The sequence below is a fragment of the Nesoenas mayeri genome, assembly GCF_963082525.1.
Source record: "Nesoenas mayeri genome assembly, chromosome: 2".
In the NCBI taxonomy this organism is placed as follows: domain Eukaryota; kingdom Metazoa; phylum Chordata; class Aves; order Columbiformes; family Columbidae; genus Nesoenas; species Nesoenas mayeri.
Window position 1 is genome coordinate 139,401,758 of NC_137543.1, and position 25,937 is coordinate 139,427,694.

Here is a 25,937-nt window from a genome sequence, read left to right on the forward strand (position 1 = left end):
AAACAGGACAGAATTCTTTTGTTGTGGTGGAAAAAGGGAAAATAGGTGGACGTCTTTTATACTAATATCAGTGGTAAATCTTTATAAAACTTCTTTTAGGAAACAAGCATACACAACTGTTACACCTTCATAATATTTTGCCAAATGACCTGTAAAATTGCCCAGAAAACACCAAACAAATGTGATCATTCAAAGAGTTACCATGAAGGAAACAACAACAAAAGACTACTCCAGCATTTCTGAACAACCTGCTGAAAATGTCCATACATTCAATACAAATTCCTTTACACTGTCACCCTGTTGTTTTAGTTAATAACTCCATGTATTTCCCATTTGCCCTTATTAGGCAAAGAGCTGCTACTAACCTTTTTTTTTTTTTTTTAATTTCCCCCTCACATTTATATTGGAAGTATCATCAGGAAAGTAATTTAAAAAGGAACACCAGTCTTATTGGCAAAGCATTGAACAGATTTTCGGAAATTTGGTAAAGAAGTAATACATTTTGTAGCACCTTTCTGAACATTTTAGCATGAATGACTTAGGTCAATTTGTATCTCAAAGTTTACAGAACTTCACAGAATCACAGAGTGTTAGGGACTGGAAGGGACCTCGAAAGATCATCTAGTCCAATCCCCCTGCCGGAGCAGGAACACCTAGATGAGGTTACACAGGAATGTGTCCAGGCAGGTTTTGAATGTCTCCAGAGAAGGAGACTCCACAACCCCCCTGGGCAGCCTGTTCCAGTGCTCTGTCACCCTCACTGAGAAGAAGTTTCTTCTCAAATTTAAGTGGAACCTTTTGTGTTCCAGTTTGAACCCATTACCCCTTGTCCTATCATTGGTTGTCACCGAGAAGAGCCTGGCTCCATCCTCGTGACACCCTTTATATATCTGTAAACATTAATGAAGTCACCCGTCAGTCTCCTCTTCTCTAAGCTAAAGAGACCCAACTCCCTCAGCCTTTTCCTCATGCGGGAGATGCTCCACTCCCTTAATCATCTTTGTTGCCCTGTGCTGGACTCTCTCCAGCAGTTCCCTGTGCTTCTTGAACTGAGGGACCCAGAACTGGACACAATATTCCAGATGTGGTCTCACCAGGGCAGAGTAGAGGGGAAGGAGAACCTCTCTCAACCTACTAGCCATCCCCCTTCTAATACACCCCAGGATGTCGTTGGCCTTTGCCACCAGGGACAGTGCTATCTCAATCAAAACAGTAGAGAGTGAAGTAGCCTCTTTTTTATCTCCAGAAAAAAAAAACCAACCAACCTGAAATTCAAAGCAGCTTCAACCTTATCAGAAAATAATCAACTACAGAACTCTCTAAAGCCAGAAGATCTGCAAGGAAGTTAACAGGGTTTTCTCTAATACTTCTCCTTGGCATGTATTTTTGCAGCACAAAAATCTCCTAACGTCCTCTTAATTTGAGAGAAGTCATGTCCTAAAAAACAGTCTGCATGTATCTCCCTCCAACACCCCCAAAACTGATTTTCAGCTTGACTACAAAAGGAATAAAACCCAACAAAAGCTGACATGGGAAGAGAGTCACAAACATGTTGTGACCAATGCAACATTCCCTCTGACATCAACAAATTTTCTGTCAAATTCATCCTATATAACATATTGGTAATCTCAATACACTTTTTTGGATTGCATTACAATTGCTTAGACCAGCCCTACTGAAACGTCTTAAACAGCCATAAAAACTAGATTAGATAAGACTGTAGCCTACATCGACCTGAAATTCAAACCACCCCTACTTTGATCTTCTATCATACTACTGCAGTGAAAAATACTTCCAAAATTATAGCAATGAAACAAGAATTATTTCCTATACCCAGATCCTGGGCACATTTCTCAATGTTTCTCTCTGGCTAGCTCAGCTTTGCCTTCAATCGCAGAGTTCATTTACTATTATTACTGAGAAGCAAGCATCAAGAATTTTTTTTGTCCCCAGTTTCAGCATTCACCTCAATTTCTAGAATATTCTGTAACTGGAAGCCTTTGTTTTTTCTGTTCTAGAAAAAAGTATCAGCTTCCCAAACCCATCCTGCCTCCCCACAGCCCCATGTTTCTATCACATCCTCCTCCTCTTCCATCTTCAGCCCAGGACCAGCAGCAGCTGCTACAAATGATCCACTTTGGCTTGAGAATTCACAAAGTGCTCAGAGCAGCAGTATGAAATGCGGAAAATCTGTCATGGATCCAAAAAGCTTCCCAGCAAAGCTACAACATTGAAAGTCATGTCACAACATATCTTGCAAAATGACAAGTCATCTAAGGTGGGGGTTTTTTTGCCTTTCAACCACAAGTAGTGTGTCCTCGTGATTTCCAGCCACTGCATCTCGCTCACCCTCTTATTGCCTGGTATTTCAGGTGCAGTTCACCAACAGCCAGACCCTACTGAATAACTTTCCACATTGATACCAGCTCTTTCAAACTGAGCAGTCTGATGGTCTCAAATGTAGTTTAGGATTAAGCGAAAAAATCCTGAGGGCATTGGAGGTGCTTGGTCATCTGAACACTGCATTTCCTAAAGAAAACCAATTTCTTACATGTTCTTTCTCTGTAATATTTTTATACCCATTTAGTGAATGAAATTTAAACGATCCCCTTAAATAGGACTCTTCCGTCAAGACCTTCATTCATAGGGAATCATGATAAATGTGTATAGTGGAATCAGACCAATGTGTAAGTTGTAAAAAGCTCTCAAAATCCATCTGTGAGTGCTATGTTGGTTTTATTATTTTTCTGATGTTTCTGAATCCTATGTAACTTCTTTCTCTTACCTCCAGAAGCCTTATCACCTATTAGAGACTATCTATTTATCAGCTTGCAGTGACCACAGTGTGAACAGTGATATCAAGGTGGTTTTGTAACACAGAGATGACATTTCTGAACGCGAGCTCTTCACAACCAAGGCAAACTTCTCTGAGTGTTAGTGCTGAATCTAAGCACTGCCAGCAGATGTCTAGACACTGTAGCAGAAAATCACTGAATAAATCACACTCAAATTGCTCCTGCGGTATTTCCAATATAGTCCAATAAAGAAAATGTGAAATGTTTAGTTCTTTGCTTCCAAAATCGAAAGTAACCTTCTCATGTTTTCTGGAAAGATTTCAAGGTGTATATTTTATCTTTGTACCTTTCTATTTTTAGTAAAAGGCCCAAGAGTGTTAGGGCTTGGCAGACCACAGTCCATGGGAGGAAAGGCTGCACGGCTCCATGGCTGCAGGTCCAGCCAGTGCAGAGGCTGGGCTGCATTCCCAATAGACACACACGCAAATATACATATGCAATACACATATACGTATCGGTCCACACAGATGTACATGGACAGAAACACGCAGCACTCGTATGACCACAAACAACACTGCTGATCTCATTCTGTTCCCTTCTCTAGGCAAGCAGGATGAAGGTCTGCTAGTGGGAAAAATACACATATAAACAATGTTGATTCCTTCAATAACTGGCCTTGGATACTGTTATCCTGTAACTGGCACCTTACAGTTACCTCCCCCACACACATACTGCAGATCCCCAGTAACCGGCCTTAGACACTACCTGTACCTGGCCCTGGATCCTCTCATCTACAGTTGCCTCAAACAGGCCTCCTGGCTGACCTGTGCATTTATGGCTGCTTTGAAACACAGCTCCTCGGCCACTGGCTACTCCAGCTTGTTATTCAGTAGCCATTACACACTGATACATGTACTGACATGTGCATGCACTTTGCTCTCTCCAGTTGCTGGCACCACAGGCTCAAGGGTCCCTCTGCCATGAGATCCCCACTTCAGTTGCTCGTACTTAGACCTCCATACACAAACATGCACACAGCAGAGGCCCACCACTCAGGAAAATAATTAGCAACAGAGTTTAATGAGAAGATAAGACAGACTGTGGTGATCAAGCATGGGCAGACAAACATCATGGCCTAACATTTCCATGTCACTGGGCCCTTTTAGCCTCTGCTTTACTGTCCCAAACATATTCCTCCCAAAATCACCTTGATCTTTGTGGTTGGTTGATGCTGGCTGCCAGGTGCCCACCCAGCCACTCTCTCGCTTCCCGTCTTTAGCAGGACAGGGGAAAAAAATAAAACAAAAAAGCTTGTGGGTTGAGACAAGGACAAGGAGATGGCTCATCAGTTACTGTTATGGGCAAAATAGACACAACTTGGGAAAACTAATTTAATTTATTGCCAATTGATAACCGAGTAGGATAGTGAGAAAAACAAAACTGAAAATACTTTTCCCCTTCTGCCCGGGCTCCACAGCTCTCCTGACTCTTCTGACTCCTTCCCCGTGGAGCAGCCGTGGATGGGGAACGGGGGCTGTGGTCTGTCCACAATGCTTCATCTCTGCTGCTGCTGCCACTGGTCCCCTGCTCCAGTGGAGGGTCTCATCCACTGGATAGTCTTTCCAGAACTGCTCCAGTGTGGGTCCTTTCCACAGGGTGCAGTCCTTCAGGAAGGGACTGCTCCAGCATGTGTCCCCTCCAGGGTCACAGGTTCGGCCAGAAATCCTGCTCCTGCATGGGCTCCTCTCCACAGGCTGTAGCTCCTGCCAGGAGCTTGCTCCAGCGTGGGCTTCCCACACCCTGCAGCCTCCTTCAGACACCCACCTGCTCCATGGGCTGCAGGGGGATCTCTGCTCCATCATGGACCCCCATGGGCTGCAGGGAGACAACCTGCCTCTCCGTGCCTGCACCATGGGCTGCAGAGGAGGCTTTGCCCCACTGGAGCACCTTCTCCTCCTCCCTCTCTGGCCTGGGCAGGGCTGTGTCTCTCACATTTTTTTTCACTCCTCTCTCACAGCTGCTCTGCAGTGTTTTTCACTCTTTTGTAAATGTTATCAGGGAGGTGCCATCAGCATCACTGATAGGCTCAGCTTTGACCCGTGGTGGGGCTGTCTGGGAGCTGATTTGAGCCAGTTGTGTCCAGCATGGAGCAGCTCCTGATCTCTTCTTGCAGAAGCCATCCTTGCAGACCCCTGCTACCAAAACCTTACCACATAAACCCAGTATGATCCTCTTCTGTAGACTCTTTCTGACGCACGTCACAGCTGGGACATGGGGTGGACAGCTCTCCTGTGACAGCCCTGAAGCAGCAGCTCTTCCCTCTGACAAGCCTATCGGGATCCCCTCTGCCCTGGGGATGAGCCCTCCATCCCCTCACCCAGACTCTATTATTCATAACCCTACTAACCAGACAGAGAAAAAGAGATAAATAGCTGTCAGTTACTGTGGAAATGCTGAGTGCTGGGTAACAACTTCTGGCAACTTCAAGCAGTGCTTTGAAAATTCTTGTTTGTGCTAATTAGCTGTGACCACCAATTTTTGTTTTTTAAACATTAAATGCTCTGTTAAAGCAAACTGATCTGTCCGGTAAACATTATTTAGAGCTGCAGACCAAACGAAAGTTATATATTAGCTGAATGTCTAACTATTTTCCATTTTTTTAATTTAACGTTTCTAATGTACCAATGCTTTCTATGATACCCATGAAAAATAGAAACAATCCTTGTATTTTAACACAATCTTGCTGAATTTTCTAAAAAGAAAAGAAATGAACAGCAAATTTACAAATTTTTACAGCTCGATTATACACCAAATCCAGTTTCTGGGCTGTAAATGCTGGATGAAAGGCTCAGCAGCCAGATGACTCAGACACCTGCTGTACAACTGTGCAGTTCAAAATAAGTGAGAAAGTTTTGTTAAGTTACTGTCAGTAGACTTCATGCTGGATTATGCAAAGTTTGTCCAGGTCAGGAGTCTTGCTTCGTGACCCTTGCACCTCTTCTCCAGTTTCTTGTTTCCTCATTTCTGAGATTGCTGTACCAGAACGTTCCCAACTCCCTTTCATTGCAAACTCGGTGCCTCCGCTTTTACTGTGTCTTTGGACAGTCACCACCAGGCACACATCTGTAACAGGGAGTTTGTCCCTTTGCCTCGGTATGTGGTAACATCATTGCCAGATAGGTTATTTCTGAACATCCCAGAATATCACTTTCAAATACACTCTGTTATGCAAAAGGTGTACTGACAGCTGCATCGCACCACTCTATTTTGAGAAAATTTCACAGTGAATCGTAAAACACATGCCAGTTCATATCCACCTACAATAACACAAATATCAGCCTATAAAGAAGAATTGAATCATATGGGATACGTATACAGGGTATTTAAAAAGATGGACCCAATTCAGCAAGGCTGTCATTGTGGTGCGTGTGCATTTCCACGGCATTTTGGCATTGATCTGCCAATGCCAAAGAGCATTTGAAGGACAATATGAGGAAACATGTTGACATCATGAAATATACTGCTTTGAAACAGAGTCCGTATTTTTGAAACACCCTGTAAGTAACATCTAGAGTTTGAACTACAAGTTAGTATAGCTACAGATTCCCAAATATTTAAAATGTTTAATGAAGAGATAAATACAACTTATTATAGTATTATGGACATCTCATAATTGTAAACCTCTCTCAGAATACAAACAGATTAAAATTAATTTATTTTTAGCTACTGTACTTCATGAGTAATTAGAAGCATTCATTTTAATATTATATTTATTTAATCTCTGCCATATCCAGGACTTTCTGTATCTAAAGGAAGAGGCTTAACTGGAAATCACTTGTGCCCTTTCTACTACCAACTTCGCAAACAGGCACCACTGTAAGTCTGATATTTATTCACTCTTACTATTTTGTTTAGATAAAAAGGCTACATTTTTGTGCAGCATGACTTAAAGAGGAGTTCTGAACAAAGCCCTTAGAAAGACAGCAGAAAAGTAAGTAGTAAAAAAGCTTCAGCAAATGACTCCTAGCAACAGCGACAATTCTAGCAGTCCAGGTTTTCAGAAGCAGACTCTAGCAAATAATGGCACCTTCACTATGTTTATTGGCAAAAATGTATTGCAAACCTTGGACTCAAAATACAAAAAATAATTATTCTTTTGGTCATTTTTTTTTGCAATGTGTGCAAAATAAAACTGAGTTGTCCTGTGAAACTTAGATGCTATAGGTCCCACACAGCAAGTAGCAAAACGTCATTTCTAAATTACCTTTATTTTCAACACAAAGCAATTATTCAAGATGTCATCATAATGGTGCAATATGAATTAACTAATGGACTGCTCAGAAGTCAGCAATTATGACTCAATTACTTTCCATATGTGCAAACACTTTCATGTGTCCTTTCTGTTTCAATGAGGCTACATTTTCTGAAGAGATATTTTCTTTAGAGAAATAACCTGAAAATCTCAGAGAAAAAATACACAGAAAATGTAAATGGATGCTATTTTAAATTAAATTTAGTTTGGGTTTTTTTTCCCTATAATTCAAGAATCTGGAATAGGGGAAAGTTTGGGGACGTTAAGAAACAAACAAAAAGATTCAGTGGTGAAATTAAAACAATTAAAAATATAAATATAGAACACCTGAAGGAGAAGAGAAAAATATTTAGCAAAACTCAAGATAAATGAGAAGTTATAACATATAAAAACTTGTTAGGTGAATCTAAAACACTGAGGAAAAAATCATGGTGGGAGGCCAGATGGCTAGTAGAGTTACAGCATATGAGGGACAAAATAAACCTTATGAATACCACAGGTCCATCAGTAGATATAAATACAGAAGTGAGAAGAATATTAACAATAATACAGTTCAGTATACACTTCCATTCTGTTTCCTAATATAAGCAAGAGGATATTTATTAAATTCTCTCTAACTTACTAACTACTGAAGAAGAGGTTTAGCAATACCTACTCAGTACTAAGTTCACGAAATATGAGATCAGAACAGCTTGTACCTTCGATGTCTGGACATGGATAAGATGTTAATCTTTAATTGAACTTAGAGCACTGACAAAAATACAAAAGAATGGAAGCAGATAACATTAGGGATTGCCGTACATGTTGACTGTGGCAATAATAAACTTACTCATCATCGAGATATTGATGTTTGCCATTATTACCCAAAATGAAAAATAAAAGCTGCCTGAATAACACAAGAATAAACATATATTATGCCATCTGGAAGCTGATACAATCAGTATGTTATCCATTAGGTACAGATTTACAAACAGATTTTTTTGAGACAGGAAAACACGCCAAGAACAGTGGAACAGTCACTATTTGCAAAGAACTGTGGTATAGAAGTCTTCAGGAAGAAAGCTAAAACAGTCGGACACTGAAGTTGCAAGGAAGGAACACAGATACTAAAAATAAAACTTAAAAATGTTTTACCAGTCTGTGATTATAGATTAATTTGCATGTTTTCTATTACTACTTGAACATGTTACAAATTCTGTGACTGCAACACACACATACATATGCACGTATATGTGTGCATAACGTGCACACATATAAGGTATTTATGACCTAGCTGACACTTGCATTTCTTAGATCAATTATTCACACCCAGGCAAAACTTCAAATCATACTCACCCCAGTATACGGTTCATTCCATGCCTAGCAGCATAATGGAGGGGAGTATTGTGCTGGTACGTTTCTCCATAAGAAGTATTTGGGTCAAGAGTTTCTTTCAGTTGGGGGTTGCTTTCGTAGATTTGGCAGGCCAGGTTTTCATCTCCATTCATAAGAGCTTTGCGGAACTTGGTGGTTGTATTTCCCATGTTGCTGTTGCCTTCATCCACTTGTACAGTTCTGTAACATGCTTCACAGCCTAAGATGACAAACAATACTTCAGTTATTTTGTAAAACACTCCTTCCTAGATTAATTCATCCAAAGCTACAGCACTGTAAGCAGGCACGTGAAGAAGTACATAGGACCTGTAAACTCTACTCATTAATTTCTGAAATCCTTCTAGGTAAATAGACACAAATTCCCAGTTCTTCACAAATTATTTCCCTGATAAATTATGCCATCTCCATGCACAATTATTTTTACTACCTATCCTCTTCCAACATATGGAAAAGAAAAAATGGCCAATATCCACCTGTATTAGAAGACAGGGGTAAATACTGCATTTGCATGTATGTGAATTAGAAACCAGAAGTGATTTCAAAACACAGTAAAACAGAAACAAAATACTTAAACAAGAAGGCTAAGTTCTTCAAAAGCATGCAAGAAAGCAGACATCAGTTTAACTTTTACTTAAGAAGATCATGTATAACTGTGCTTGAAGCACCTGTGCTTGTGTAGGTGGGTGTAAACGGCACCTTTCTGTGCCAGCAAGCTGAATGCATGTGAACACTGGAGTTACCATGGCCCCATCTTAACAGTTTTGCTAAGCATACTGTTTAAAACACCTAACCCCATTTTTAAAATGACACTGAGAGATCAACAACGAATGGGTCCATCCAATGCCAGGCATTATTGTGGCACAAACCAACTGCACCTCACAAGTACTTCAAAGTCCTTGCAAACTGCAATGCTCCCTGGCCTCTCACCTGTATCTGATGGAAGGAACCAGCAGATTGAGTTGCATAAAGCCAGGGCAGACAGAGCATCTCTGCTCATGAGACGGGACAAGAGAAGCTCACTGGGTTGTGCAGTCAGAGAGAGCACACTGGTTTACATCAGAGAGACAGAGAGGGGACTCAGCACTAGGCTGCAGCTGGTAGCACAGGGAAGCTTCCAGGTCTCTTTTGTACATGAGTCATCCCATCCAGACTGCTACATGCCAGACCTTTCACCCCACAAAGCACACAGTGGGATCCAAATATGCCGGGCACAGCAGGTTAGGAAACTGAGGTTGACTATGTTGGGCACATACAATCAGGCAGTGCAGGAGCTGCTTCATGCCCACTACTTTATATTCAACTTTTTGGGACCATCTCAAAACTTCTGTTACTACATTGGCTTTCCAGCAGTCATTGGTGTACAGACTGCCTTAAAGACAGACAAAATGGGGCAATGCAAGGGGTCTAAAGCTGCAGAAAATGCAAGAGAATCAGGATATGGATTTGACTGATGTGAAAAGGATTTGGGGAAACCTCGGGAAGACCTGCAATGAGATATTTTTGTTCCCCTATAGTAGGCCTCTCCGAAGCTGCTTTCAGCTTCTGTTGTGAAGTTACGTGTCACGTTGCATCCCAGCCTTGCTACAGCTTTGCTCAGATCCCATTCCACATAAGATCTGACCAGCAGGAGCCTTGCACTGTCTTCTCTCTGCGGTTCCTGAGAGGTCATATTGTGAAGGGGAGGGAAAAGACCACTTTGATCACAATCTTACCAGCGCTGTCAGGGTTGTTTGAGAAGAAGAGCGGTGGCCTCAGTGGCCTCCATTTTTATCCCCTTTTCCCCCTCACCAAATCTTGGCGAGGCAACCCTTGTTTTGACTTGTTGTGTTCGACGTTTTGATGTCACTGTGTGAGACAACAATGGCACTGCCAAATCAGCTGACTTGACATGCTAAACATGCTGCCCATGTTCTCCTTTGTGACCATAGCTACCTAACAAGTAACTGTGTTAAGCAGATTAAAGTTTCTCCTAATAATAATAAAGTAGGCACTCATTTAAAAGCAGACGCACGTCCTTCATATATTTAGTGATTCACACAAACCAAAGCCCAAATTCTTCAATCACACTATGGATTCTGTAGCATTCTGTATCTTTCCATCATTCCTATATTTTAAAATCTAAACATGTAGATACTATGCAGATACAACATTTATATTCTTCAAGAAAGCCACTGCATGTTCATGTTACCATGTGTCAGCTCTCAGTGCTGTGGATTAATGTGTTTTCAGATGCAGAAACAGCTGCATTACTCTAAATACTGCATAGTTTCAGGCTTTAATGAAAGACTGTACAAACCCAAGAAAAACTCTATACACTCTTCTCAATCAACTAGCAGTTCATATTGCCTTCTATAGCTAGGATTCAAAAAACACTTGAAAGAATGATCTTCAGTAAAGTTTCTTAATGAGATTAGTTACTGGAATTATATTATCTGTCAATCCCTGTCCACCACCAATAGCTCTCAAGACTATAAACTAAATGAGACAAGAGTAAGTGCCTGGAAGATATCACGTGCCTGGAAGATATCACGTTCCTAGAATCTTCATGAAAATCAATACTGAAGATCCCACCAGCACCCACAATGAGCAGAAAAACACAAAACCTTCTTCCATAATTTGAAATTAGAATGTAACAGCACCAATTGCCATGCACTTATTTCTGGAAATTAGCAGGTGGATAGCTTGCATCAGCTGCAGAACGTGCTGCCTTTTGCTCCGAACTGGAACATTACACAAATCTGTGTAGCGATGAGAGAGGGTGTTGAGAGTGTCAGGAGATAAGATGGTGTCCTCAGGCAGCCTGAGAGGAGGCTGAGTATGGGTGGTACTGTTGAGATGGTCAAGAGAACTGAATGGATTTCGGCAGGGGTCTGGAAATGCATGGGAGAACTGGGGACTTGTGTAGGGTCGCTTGACAGAACTTAAAAGCTCAAGTTATTGTCATAACATCTGTGAATTTTCGGAATATGCAGCAAGTACTGCTTAAGTCACTGAACACAACAGTGACATCTGCTTCCATAAAAAATGTATACAATAAAGGTTATATATGATAAAAGCGTGACATAGAAAGGTGAATGAAATAAAACAGTAAAGTCTGCATAACAGGACTACTCTCCAAATGAAAAGATTCTCAGTCAAAGGAAAGAGAGAATTTCAAGGATTATGAAACAGAGCAATGATATGGCTTTCAACAGACACAAGTGAAACTCTTCACAAAACCAAGAATCAGCATAGAAGTATTGAAAATTTAGCAAATGGCTAATGTAACTATAATTATTCCATTGTCAAAATAAAATGAAAGATGACAGAATGGGGATCATCCATGAAAGCCCTTCAGCTGAAGGCAAACAGCTTATATTTGATGTGATAGCAAGAAACCAGCCTCTGGAAGAATGGAGGAGAGAAGTGACAGGGTCAAAACTAACCCAGAAAACAACTCCCTATTTAAAAAACACATGATATGATACTAATGCCTTTCACCTTCATACAGTATCCACAAGGTCTTTATTCTTTAACACTATGACAGGCATTAGCCTTTTATGCTTTGGAAATTCAATGGCCCACGCTGTAGTTTTCTTTTCAGAACTGGCCATTAAACATGTCAGCAGAAACACAGAAAGACAGAGAGAAGCTACCTCTGTACGCTGCCAGTCACAGTTGGCTCCCAGCATATTTGAAGTCCACAAGAAACCAAGACGTGACAGCTGCTGCCTCTCTCAAGCTGCCGTGGCTCCTGAGTGCCCTGCTGTAAAATATTCAAGATCTGCCCATTTGCAGTGTTCATCTTTCAGCTAACAGATCAACTACCTCTGCCACCAAAGAAGCCTCTACTTCAGCTGAAGGAGAAAAAGGATAACATAAGAGCTCATGCAACAGACTTCTGGATCTGAAGATGGCTGAAAGGGACCCAGTCTGCTTCTTTTTGCGTTGCTTTTCCTTAAGAGCTTCCAACCTGCTAGATACTCTCAGAAGCCAGTAAGCTAACAAGGCCAATGTACCACATTGGTCCGAAAGCACCAGGCAGTGGTCTGAAGGAAAACTTGGTTTGCTCTTTCAGCCCCTCATGTTTTTGAAGGTGAAGAGCATGTAAACACACACCTCTGGAAAGGGGGAGGTAGGACGCAGGGAAGGGGCCTGGAAAGTGCAGCCCATCCACAACCTCAGGGACCAAGAGAGCTCCCATGGGCTGGATATAGGGCTTGCTAAAGCCGTTCCCAGAGCTCCCAGGCTGGCACGGCTGGTGGGCAGTGTCTCTGTCACTGGTTGTGCTTTGATGTTTGTGTAAACCCAGCGTTTAAAATCCTTAGGCTATTTTTTAATGTGCCATGTTACAGAAACATCACAGTGGAGTAAAAATGACAACATGAAAATGATGATTTTCAAAGATTTTATCTTAATAAAATGAGACTTGAATAGAATTTTACAGGACAAAGACAAGATACTTGTCTTTCAATTTCTATTCACTAAATTTTCAAGTTCTGTGATAACAAAAGGACTATATCATAGCCTGTGTTATAACCTCATAACATTTATCATAACCACAAATCTCATAACCTTTTACACCAAAGAATACAAGAAACCTAAATGCAATGTTTGCTAATTATATCCCACATCATTTCAGAATTCCAAACATCAACCATCTAATTCCAAATTAGAAACTCTATTTACTGCCCTATTATTGCCAAATAAAAGTTCCAGTTTAAGCAGAAAAACCAAATACTGGTTACACAACTCACCTTAAAGTCTAAGGAAAGATTCTAATAAACCCAGTCGGGGGCACCACACTTCTCTGCTTTGGCAATGAACCGCAAAACTTCTATGGTCTGATTAGCGACACAGCTAAAAGCAGCACTTTGATATAATAGCTCTGTAAATATTTAACAAGGAGACGGCCACGCACATAGGAGCTTGAAGGCTGACTACAAGATGAAAAAAGGGTGGATACAGAAAGACATAGGTAGAGCAAGGTACCAAAGAGTCTTTGAGAGCAGTTGCACCAGCTGCCCACTTACTATTGATTTTTCCATGGGCATCATAATAGAAGTGAGTTTGAAAAAAGACAATTGTAATGGCTTAACAGGACTTTAGAAGGAGTTCCTCCTTTGAAATACTGCCACAGTGCTTGCTAGAAATTCATAATGAATAAAAGTGCATTGTACACGTAGGATCAGGTAAGTATTTTTGAAACATCCTATTTTTAACACCCATTTAGGAACCACATATTGAACACACAAGTCTTTCATGAGATGATGTATCTCTCTCAATTTACATTTGAATTGCTTTAATACTGAAGCAGAATTTCTCATTGAATGTAGCCCTAGCAGCTGTACTTTATCTTGGAGGATGAAGAAAAGGAAGGGAGCCACACTACACGTACTACACCATACTGCACAGGAAACCTATCAAAATTAGTAAAAAACCACTCAGGTTTAACTTTGAGAAAAAAATGCTATATATTTCCTGCAAAAAAAAAATCTGTTATCTATATAATAAGCAAAGATCAGCAATGGATCTAATCATCATTTGCAACCATTATTTTACAATGCAACACTTTGTAATTCAACAGTTTAAAGCTGAAAAGTTTGAATATAACTTGCAGCTTAAAAAAAAGCATTGTTCTTAATTGACAAAAGTAGTTTTTCATGTGAACTGTTAAGAACCTAATTGCGAAATAGCTAAGTGAGCTAAGCTCAAATAAGTAAGACTTTACATAGGCCCTCATGATTAAATCTTAATATTATTAAAATAAAATATATTTTTGACTAAAATTAGTGTACATTGCATGGTTTCTACACCCTTAGAAAGACAAGAGATAATGAACTACTTACACAAAAAGGATGAAGCAAAAAGGCAGCAAAACTACTTGTTTTTCTAAAGCACCTTTTGCTAAAGTATTAAATACTATATTGCATTCTAAAAGCATTTTCTGTTTCAAGCACAGTTAGCTCAACAGGTAACTATTTTATTTGCTTTGGATACTGCAGTGAAACAGCTCATTTTTTAAAGCCGAGTTTCTAAAATATTTACTGCATAGTCTGTCCTGCATTAAAAATCATAATTTATTGCAGAAGCAAATAATGAACAGCTCTGTGTTTCAGGAGAAAGCCTGGTAACCTGGTATACTTAGAAGGAGTATCACGTCGTGATGTTGGTATTTTTGATCCTTGCTATTGGGACAGACTAACACAAATGAAGCATGTCAAAAGTTATGGTCAAAAACTCAGAGGATACCAAGCCCTCTCCCAAATATATCAGAAAATGCCATGGTTAGTGCTCCTCTTCCTCCCTTGTCCCCTCCCCTCTCCGCAAAGTAAAGAGCACCACAGAGCCAAAAAATGTTTACCAAGAGGACAAAAGTAAAAATGAAACATTCAAATGTGCACGTCTACTTTATGTAAGGTTGGCAGAGGTGTCTACAATTAACATGCAGCTGAAAGAGTTAGGCTAAAGCTAATTTTTACATGTTTACAGTAAAGATTTAAGACTTGCTAAACTTTAATTAATGGGCAAAAATTGCTCTTGCTGGATACCTGCATATGGAAGAACATCTCTGCAAAGTTTTAAGTAACAAATGCACTCCAGGGCTTGAGAATTGAGTTAAGAAAGTGGCGCAGGGGCTTGTTCTGTTTTGGTGCTTCTGGTTTGTGGTGTTTTTTTTGTTTGTTTGTTTCTTTTTGTTTTTGTTTGGTTTTTTTCCCTCATACTTAAACATTCTAAGGTTTGTACCAAAAGTTCTGAAGTATCACAGTATGTTTGGGATTGGAAGGGACCTCAAAAGATCATCCAGTCCAATCCCCCTGCTGGAGCAGGAACGCCCAGGTGAGGTCGCACAGGAACATGTCCAGGCGGGTTTGAATGTCTCCAGAGTAGGAGACTCCACAACCTCCCTGGGCAGCCTGTTCCAGTGCTCTGGCACCCTCACTGAGAAGTTATTTTTTCTCAAGTCACCAAAAGGAAATGAAAAGAGCATCTCTTCCACTTTAAACCTCTGTGAATGGAGCTCAACATTATAAAATTTAGTGTTATATTTTACCTGTCAAAGTATAAACCAAAAAAATAATTGATATGCCTACATCTCACCCTTTGAAGAATGATCATCAATACAAGGTTTACTGTGTTTTAAATGCCAGGGTTGAAAAGTGGCAATCATGTTGAGAGTTGACTTGAATAAAACAGTGTAGGGTAGTGAGAGAATTAATTATTTCCTCATTTATATGTTTGTGGGATAGAGAGTCTAGTATCTTATGTTACAGTCATCTTATACTGGCATATGTACCCACAAGTAGAAGGCTTAAAGGTACTGCTCAATTTAGTCATTTGAGGCTTTGGCTTACTGACTCAGGCACAAAGACTCTCATCCAGGTAGAGTAATTTCTTTCAGACACACTTTCACAACTCCACTTTGTGAGGAAAAAAAGGACTTTAAGTATGGCTTTGGTTTTCTTTTCATTGATACACACAGGTATGTGACGGGGCAGCTGCAGCAGAGACTAGAAGCAGTTATCACTTTAAGGAAAAAATTCTTCATAGATATAGCTAAAGTAATTGCTACATTAATTTTGATAGTGTTGTCTACAGTACTTGCATTCATCAGCTAAATTAAATATGATAAATCCACTGTGGGGTAGGTACACACACACATGGCAGGAGAGACAAGATACTGTGCAGCCAAATCAAAGGTATATTGTGATAGTTAGATGAAGACAGCATCCCTGCAGATAGTCAGGGGAAAAAAACATCCAGCAGCACAAGTTAAAACGAGTTGGGTTTTTTTTTAATCTTTATGGAGCAGCGATTCAGTTAAGATGGAACTAAAGAGTTGTTCCATAATTATGCAGTGGAATACCCAATAGTCTCACCTGTAATTGCAAATAATTTCATATTCATTCCAGGGCACTATGTCTTTAGAAAATTATTTTTAAAATAATAACAAAACCCTCAAATTTCTCTGAAGTCCAGATAAGTATTTGGAATTGTTTTCAGTGCATCTGTCTGTCAAAGCCTTATAAATCTGATTTAATTTGGGGTAGCTTAGTTGCTGATGCAAGAGAGATATTCTTCTTACTGGTCTTTTTAGGTTCCAGTCATAAAATACAGCAGAACTCTTCTAGGGCTAACTCTTCGCTCCTCAGGTTAAGCAGACTAACCAAACACCTAGTGTAATACAAACACTACCACCCTAAGACCTCCTCTGTCTCGATCGGAAGGTGAAGCAGCACAAAAAGAAGTGTTTCACATTTTATAACATTCAGTCAAGCTAAAGACAGACATGCTTGATAGTTCTGGCATTTCAATCTCAAGCTCACTTTGGGTTAGTATAAAAAGCTTACTATAGACTGTTCCACTGACAAAAGTAACTCAACACACTTGATATATAAACACTGTTAGTTCGATAAACATCTATAAAAGTGACTTCTCTACCACAGGTCAATGCTGACAGCATCACTTTTGCACCAAGCAAAACATAAAACACATCACCCAGCCCCTATATAAAGAAGTACCAGCAACTGATGACTCAGAGAACAGTTGGCATCAGTGATAAATTAAAGAATATGAACCAGAGACTGGTTCTTAACCAGTGCAATGCCTTTCATGTTGGCAGCACGAGAACCCCGTTCAGGCAGTGTAATCTTTTCCAGCTGGTTTCTTCTCACCCTCACACACACGTTGTGCCCAATGTGTTGGTTGAGACGGGAGCCTCATTGCAAAAAAGACTCAAACACACTTTAACTATAAGATAAGCAACAACCCAGGTCAGTTCAGTTCAAGACAAATGTGTGTTCCCTCCAAAATCACTTTCAATAGACAAAAAGAACACAGTGAAAACACCAAGAATTACAAGGCAACAGTTTACAGAGTAATGGACAGATGGGACAAACAGACTGACACTGTATGGAGCAAAAAATCTGAAGAAATGTGTGTATTCCTGTCAGATTGATCTGCTTAGAAAAACTGAGAGTAACAACAACCAGTACTGGAGAGCACTGCTGGGACATGAAGCAGGAATGAAGATGGTAGCACACACAGGGAGCTTGCCTGACCAGTCTAGAGAGGGTGCAATGCGGCCTGACCCTGGCCTTCACTGAATCCAGGATGTGTTTTTCAAGGATGTTTGCTCAGCTTAACACAATTTAAAAGTCATGTTAAGATTCAGGTAAACAAGTTTGAAACTGCACTGCAGCCTAAAGCCAGCCCTCCAGAGAGCCTCTGCTAGGACCTGGACAGCCAAAAGCTTTAATGTCAACCTTATTTTCAGTGGTGTTAAACTGATACAATTGAAAACAAAAATTTTTGGCTACCAAGGCATACCCAGAGAAAGCAAAAGAGGATGGCAACACAGGGCTGCTCACAAGCAAACTCCTCCACAGTAAAATCTGAAAATCCCTTATACATTTAGAAACTGTAGCATGTTTCTGAAGCAGAAGTCTCTCAGTTTGAGGAAGCGTTTTCATAGGAAAAGAGTATCAGTTGGTTAGGGTCACAGTGTCGCTGGATCTTGTAAATATGCATGAGACCTACATGGTGGATCTTAAGCAGTAAGGACAGCTAGTACACAAGGTCAGCTAACTGCAAGCAGACTGTACACGGTAAGCATCATTCCACCACTTTCTAAAAGCATACAGCTGCATTTAGAAATAATGACTATCTGAAGTCAGTGCATTTCATCACAAAACCTTACTGGTTTTATAAACAGCAATGTATTTTTAATAAAGTAAAAATAAAAAGGCAAGCAAACAAATCAATCTGTATTTTTCAATGCAGAATCTCCCAAAATATCATGCTATATTTCAAATTGTCACAGGAAAGCAACAACCACTGTATCCTACCACTGACTCGTGACTCATAACCAGACTATTGAGAGGACCAGTGCTCTATCTGTAGACCGCTGACAGTCTGCAGGATGCGTGTTCTGAATAAACTAAGCAAAACTTACTGTACTTTATTGTTATCCAAATAACTGAAAGCACTGAAAATAGTATTACACACCATTTCAAGGAATATGCAACATATGCAGAGTTCCCTATTTTCACTTAAGCAAGCTGCACTTTGAAGAGTGACAGAGTACATCTCTGCTTGGTGTATTATAATTATTTCGTAAATATCTATGAGATGAAACTTTGTAAAATACACTGTGCTTACATTAAAGAAGTATCTGTGCTTATGCTATTCAAGTGGGAAGTGAGGAAAGCACTTTCAACTGTTGGAGAAAGATGACGAACAACGTTCACAACTGCAACAACTGCAACAACTTCACGACTAGAAACAAACACGCACATACTTTTATTGTTTCCTGGAAGCATTCTTACGTGCTGGTTTTGTTCTCCGTAAAGCTAAAAGACAATGTGACCCCACTGATCTTTCAAAGAGATCTTGATTTTTTTCAGATGAATGAACAAATCAATTTCCTTTTAACAAAGAGGTAATTTAACTGGTCAGCACTCCTTCAAAGCAACACATTCATTTAAGGTCTAAACACAGAACCCAGGAGATCACTGTGTGCCTAAAATGAGATGGATTCCCACAGCAAAATATGTTTTCTACACAATATTTCACAAGTGTTTTATGACATTTCTGAGAGACAGCTTTAGGAACTGTTTAACTCTTTCTAGTCCAAGAGATCCTGCTTATCATGGCACTGAGTTCCCAGAATCTGAAGAGTCATCATTGCCAAGAACAAGCCATTCAGGTAACTGCAGTGACAAGGATCTTCACTTGCACCTTATGTGTGCCATCAAATTAGCAGAACTGGTGTGCCATCAAATTAGCAGAACTGCAACTGCTGCACTTCCAATAAAACATTTAATATACCCACTGGCAAAATTCTGGCTCTGGCAGGGAAATGGGAAAAGATATATTGAATCTAATCTAACATTAATTTACATGAACACATAACTTGGAGAAATATTTTTCACTTTTGCCAGAACACCTCTGCTGAAATATTGGGCTGTTTTTCCCACTGCGTACAAACTGTTTAATCACTTACATAAAGGCTGTGGATAACAAAATTTCATTATAGTATGTCACTTACAGTTTGTATTTATGAAGATTATTCTTGACTCTAGTGTAATTACAATCAAACACAACCTTGTTGCCTGGTAAGGACTTTTGGCTTCAAGATAAATATTGAACCAAAGAAAACAGGGAGAGGAGGAGAAAAAAGCTTTTTTTAAAAAAAATAAAAACACAAAACAACCTGAGCTTGAATCACAGAACAGTTTGGGTTGGAAGGGACTTTTAAAGATCATCACATCCAACCCTCCTACTATGGGCAAGCACATAATTCAGCAGATCAGGCTGCTCAAAGCCCTGTCCAGCCTGACCTTGACCACTTCCCAAGGTGGTGCATCCACAACTTCTCTGGGCAGCTTGTTACAGTGTCTTACCACCCTCATCATAAAGAACTTCTCACTTATGTCCAATTCAAATCTACTCTTTTTTAGTTTAAAAGCTTTGTCCCCAGTCTTGTCAATACAAGCCTTGGTAAAAGTCTCCTTCTTGTAAATCCCCCTTCAAATACTGAAACACCACAACAAGGTCTCTCTGGAACCTTCTCTATCAGGCTGAACAACCTCAACTTTCTCAGCCTTTTTTCATAGGAGAGGTGCTACAGCCCTCTGACCATTTTTGTAGCCCTTCTCTGAACCCTCTCCAACATGCCCATGTCTACCTTGTGCTGGGGACCCCAGACCTGGACACGGTGCTCCAGGCGGGGTCTCACAGGAGGAGAGGAGAAGAGAGAGGAGAGGAGAGGAAGAATCATGTTCCTCAACCTGTTGGTCACACAGTTCTATTAGTTCTTCTATCAGTTCTCCTGTTAACATAATCAACATACCTAGTGACTGATGTAGACACCAATACCATACAAATGACTGCTGTTCCTTGTAGAACATTATTACTGACCTTTCCTATGTAAGGCAAGGAATGGAGTAAAGAGAAATGCAAGTTACCAGAGTCCCCTATTTTGCAAAATTTGACCCATGTGGTGTCCAAATTGCATGAAACAGAACAGCATTTAGAGACTTAATGTTACAAAGATTTGCAAGAACCTGTCTAAAAAAAGTATTTTGTTTTATCCAAGTAATAAAACCTTTATGACTTTAATTGAGAAGATCTTCAGCTATTTACTTGAAGTTTCCACCAGAAGTAACTGTACAGACACTGGGATAATAAAATAGCTAATGGTGCTTGATGGTTAGTAGAACTTTCTCAGTGATTACATTCAGGGGTCATGCTGGAGCCAGACAGAGAAGACAGGAACAGCAGTGATGCCATTTCTCCTACGCTCTCACTATTCCTGCTGGCAACCAGATAAGCTGGTGGGAAAAGAGCAGCAGGAGTAACAAGCCTGGCTGGATTGCCAGGAGCAAGAAAAATGCAGGAAACAAGGGAAAACAGTTTGCAGTGTTCAGTGGGTGGAAAGTGAAAACAAAAAGGAGAAAGTACGCTACAAAACCTTCCTCATCCACCGGGCATTGTCATGCAAGGTAAATAAGGCAAAACTAGTAGATGTTCACTTAAATGAAAGGACATGTTAATAAAGGGCCTGCTCAAGTACGTGAATTGTGGCTGTCCTGAAAAAATATTCCTTGTTTTGGCATTTTTTATTTTTAGGAAATGACTCAGACTGTATAAGCGTCTTACAATATTTTTTCTTCTGTTGAGACTTTCTCAAGTAGTGTGTACCTATGCTGCTTGTCAATACAATGCGCCAGTCAAGACAATGAAGCTTCCTTCAGCAACAAAGAGAAGCATAAACAAACACTTAATATTACTACCCTTCCTGACATCCAAACTTCAGAAAAATGCATGTTACAATGTGCTTTAAAATTAGTATCTATATTAAAAATCTGAGCCATAAGTAAAGAAAGATGTTCTACGATAGAAATAAAATTATTTTTAATTTCACTTTTTCTATGTTCTTTTCACAGTTAATATTGCTGAGAAGTTTAGGAGTATCAATCAGGGAGTTTTCTGCTCACTTCCACCTGGCATACACTTCAGCTCAGATGCCCAAAGAATATTAGTGAACACAGACCTACTTTTTTTTAATTGTTCTTTTAAAAGTCCTGTTACGTTTGCCTGTTGTCGTCTTTCTTAAACAGCAAAACTTCGATACAGAACACATTCTTTATATTCTAAACCACAACATTCAAACCACCAGGTTCTTATATCTTGTGTCTCCTGGAACATTTCACTATTACATCCACTGTTTTCAATTTCTTATTATGCCTGAAACCAAAATACTTGTGTTCATGCAGAAATGTGTCATAACAATAAAACAGCATCTGTGCTTCAACAAATCCATTGGCATTTGTACTGATTAAGGCTAACCAGTTTGCAGTAGGTTTTCACTTTAAATTATTGCAAAATTGTTGTAGAAAGCCAGGAATGGTTTTGTTTTATTGGTTTAGCCCATGGGCTACATCATACCACACTTCATCAACCAGTCTATATAATCAAATTACTCTTCTTCCTTCAAACAAAGTCCTTTAACAATTTTCTTCAATCCCAAATCAGTAATTTAAAAGCGACAGTTTGGGGTAAAAAACATCAAGACATCTCTTTGGACATCACCCTACAGTTGTGCTAAAAGCTAGGAGAAGGCAGACAAGGCAGCTGTTCAAGGGTATCTGGGGCAAGATACAACTTCAACCACATTTACTGACCTGGAACTATTGTATCAAAGAAACGTTTGACCTAGAAAATGACTACCTGATAGAGCAGAGGATAAAGATGTAGAGAAACAGTTCCTGAATGGAAACTACTGCCCCAGTTCATGAAAGAATCCATGACTTTTCGCAGAATACAGAGAGCATGCTTTTGGGCACTGAGAAATGAGGGATCTGTGATGACAGTGAGGGCTCCTGTCCCTGCGCTTGCCAAGATCAAGACTATAGGTAATCAGAAAGGATCAGGATAGTGCTGAACTTCTGTCAGAATCTCAGATAATCTTCTCCAGGGGAATTCTGTGGCTGAAACACCAGAATGAGTTTAAAAGACGTTGAAGATCTGCAGGAGTTGCACTCCAGAGTTTTATTTACCTTTTACTGCAAGCTACAGAGAAACTGTTTTCCTGGATTGCAGCCTCAGAAATTGATGTAATCCATTATCTTTCCTGCTAGCAGTGAGTCTCATATATTACAGAAAGAGCTGTAAAAAGCTTAATTAGACAATGAAATCTGCTAAGGCAAGTAATTTCTTTAGTCCAGCAACTAAGTGACCGACCATGTCCTGAAATCAGAATTATTCATCATTTGTATTTACTCATGAGTGTTCCTATTGCTTGCATCCACAGTGTCCAATACTCCAAAAATTATAATAGATTCTTGGAGCCAATGTGCTCTTGAGATAATGGGTTGCATTGATATTCCGTTTGGAAATCTGAAAAATTACCTAGCTTCTACAGCAGACTAAGAAAGTAAAAACTTTAATGAGTTTTTTGTAGCTACATCACTAAGCTAAAAGAAAGACAAATTACAAAAATATTAGGCAAGCCTTTAAAAAAAAGTAAAAGCAAAACCCACAGGGTTCTTTTAAGGTCTGTAGATTTGGAAGGGTTCTAGTATAAATTAAAAATGACTGTAGGTCTGACTAAGACTGGTAAGAGTCCTTTGCTGTTTTGGAAGTTATTTCAGAATGACTGGAGATAAAAAAAAAAAAGTGTTGATCTTGAAAAAGAAAGGTGAACTTTGCTTAGGAATAAGTATCCAAAAATCTAAATGTGAGAAAAACTAGTTTATTCCTACCTTGAAAGAATTTTATCCCTGACAGCAATTCTGTTTCAAGACATCAGCTTAAAGCAAGCTGAAGATGATTTTCATAATATATACTCAGATGTTATCAATGACAACTACATTACTTCTTCAATTCTAACAACCTCATTTACTACTCCTGTTTATATGCCAATATTTTATTGATTAACACAATTTATTGTGTGCTTTCATGAAACAGTAAACAGCAAAATTTCCACTGGTTTTAGACTGCAAAAATATGAAACCAAACCAATTATTATAACTTATTTATTTTAAAAGTTTGCGTTTACCAATATAGCATTTTTCTTTTCCATTGTTTCCAAAGACTATAAACATAGTTGCATTAATAGCCATACTGGATCAGATACTTCTCATCTAATAACTTGTCCAGACAGAGTTGCCAGCAGAAGATACCCATGAAAAGCACAGCAACTGGGCAACAATACTCTCCCAGTCTTCGGCAATTCACCACTTGATGCATTCTTGACCCAGATATGCTGTTTTTATAGCAATAACCTGCAATACATTTTCATTTCATTAATTTGTTCAAAACCTCCCTGAATCTATGGAAAATTTTAACATACACACAGCATCCTGAAATTTCACAGCTTAACTATTCATTGTGAAGAAACACCTGTTTTTAATCTGCCACTTGCTAAATTTCATTTTCATTGTCTACAAGAACAGAAAGGTAGACAGCAAAAAACTTTTCCTATTTACTCTCTTCATTCAACTTGCGATTTTAGAAATTTCTATCATATCACCTTTTACAGGTGACCACCCTTCAGCATACCAATCTTTTGCTCTTTTACGGACTGACTACCCTAATTCTCAAAGAATAGATTCTGCGCAGCTTTTGGGACCCTTTCTGCTTCTTCGGATCTGTTTCCAATGCCACTGACATATTTTTGAGTTGGGAGACAAGGAGCTGTGTACAACATGCAGAATGCATGGATTTACATGGGGGTGGCATGGTCTCTACTCTTTCAAAATTTGATTTACTTTTTGGATTGGTACTAAGGACTAAGTTGATTTTCTTCAGACTTTTTATTATAACCTAGAGATCTTGTTCCTGAGTGGTAATAATTAAGAGAATAATGTTCTATATCAACTTAGGACCCTTTCTCCCCCTCCCTCCCAACCATGTGAATCTTTCACCTTTAACTATATTGAGTTTCATATGCTATTTACCATTGTGTCTTATAAAATTCTTTTACAGTTGACACTGTTTGTAGTATTGACTGTCATCTCACAAACCATATTTTCCAGATCATTTCTCTGCACATTAAACAGCAGAGGTCCTAGCACCGATCTATCTGAGACTCTGTTAGTAACCTTCAGCCACCATAAAAACTGTCTCTTTATTCCTAATCATCTCTTATCTTTTAACAAAGGACTTCTGCATGCAACAGATTCCCCCCCACCCCCACTTTCCCAATGCTGTTTGTTTGGCCTCTTAAAGACTTCTAAGCAAGGCTGTGAAACCAGACTTTCCCTTACGATACTACATTGACTGTTCCTCAAGACATAATATTTATCCACGTGTCTGCTAATTTGGTCCGTTCTTACGTCATTCCTACTAATATTTAGGAACAGGCATCAGGCTTACACATCTGTTGTACCAAAGGCCTGTCCTGAAATCTTCTAAACACTGCATCATGTTAACTCACCTCCAGTAATCTGGCACCAGGTTAGTTCTTAAAAGAGATGTTACACATGACAAAGTACAGTTTTTTCTGCACTATGCAGACCTTGCTTATCCTTACTCCTCCACTTCACAGCAACAACCAATAAAAGGGTATTTGCAAAAAAACTGCCCACTCCAAACAATTTTGCTGTTCCCATGCTCTCCTGTAGCCAGTAAATCTTGTCACTCTTTATTACCATTCTTTTCCACTTTACATTTGCTGGGGAAGAACGAGGAGAAACTTCTGCACAGAAAAAACTGGGATGGCGAAAACATACCTGAAAAATGTCACTGGAGCCTTCTCAATATGAAAGAGAGAATTCCTCTATGCAGAAACAGATTTAAGCCTTCAACACTAATTATACAGTGTAATATACCAGTCAGGAAATGCTTTACCTTTTAGGCTTTAAACCAGGAGACGTGCAGTCTAAACCAGGGTATAATCATAAAAATATTTAGATTGCAATTTGACAGCTATGCTGGATCTCCATATAACCAGATGATCTGAGGTACCAGATTTAAGCCAGATCAATACCAGGTTGCTCATGGTGATACAATAATGCTTCCCTGCCACCCCAGCAAAAGCCTTTCGGTCGCCATGCAGTAGCCAGGATCATCTCATGCCTTGTCCACTAATTCACCTTTGTCCACTGCACAAGTTTTTTCAGTAATTTTTTTTTTTTTTGATGGAAAGCTGCTGCCTTACCTCTGTTTACAGCCAGTTACTGTGCCAGCAGGCATGTGTTCTGAAAAGCATTTACTAGGCTTATATATCCTTTGTATCTAATACCGCTTGCCCACAAGTTGATCTAGTATCAAGATCTTTAAGGTGGAGTAAATGCGGCCAGGGCTGTGTTCATTACTGACTTCATTTCTTCCACGTCTACTCCATACAGTTCCCAGGGTCGTAAGAAAAGAATGACTGACCGTGCTGCAAACATAGCTAGCTCACCAATGGAGCTGGTACTTCTGGTTAGGTAAGGTGACTTTCAGGACCACTGTGTCCCTTATTTGCT

At 39.6% G+C, this 25,937-nt stretch overlaps 1 protein-coding gene across 1 annotated transcript in view; it reads right to left on the minus strand.

Moving 5' to 3' along the window:
- The window catches only part of ANKIB1 (ankyrin repeat and IBR domain containing 1), a 92,021-nt gene that overhangs the window by 48,853 nt on the left and 17,231 nt on the right, over nucleotides 1-25,937 (minus strand). The window contains exon 2 of the mRNA XM_080364285.1: nucleotides 8,443-8,680. Within this exon, the coding sequence (XP_080220411.1) occupies nucleotides 8,443-8,630 (188 nt within the window). The 5' untranslated portion in view covers nucleotides 8,631-8,680. The remainder of the gene's footprint in view (nucleotides 1-8,442; nucleotides 8,681-25,937) is intronic.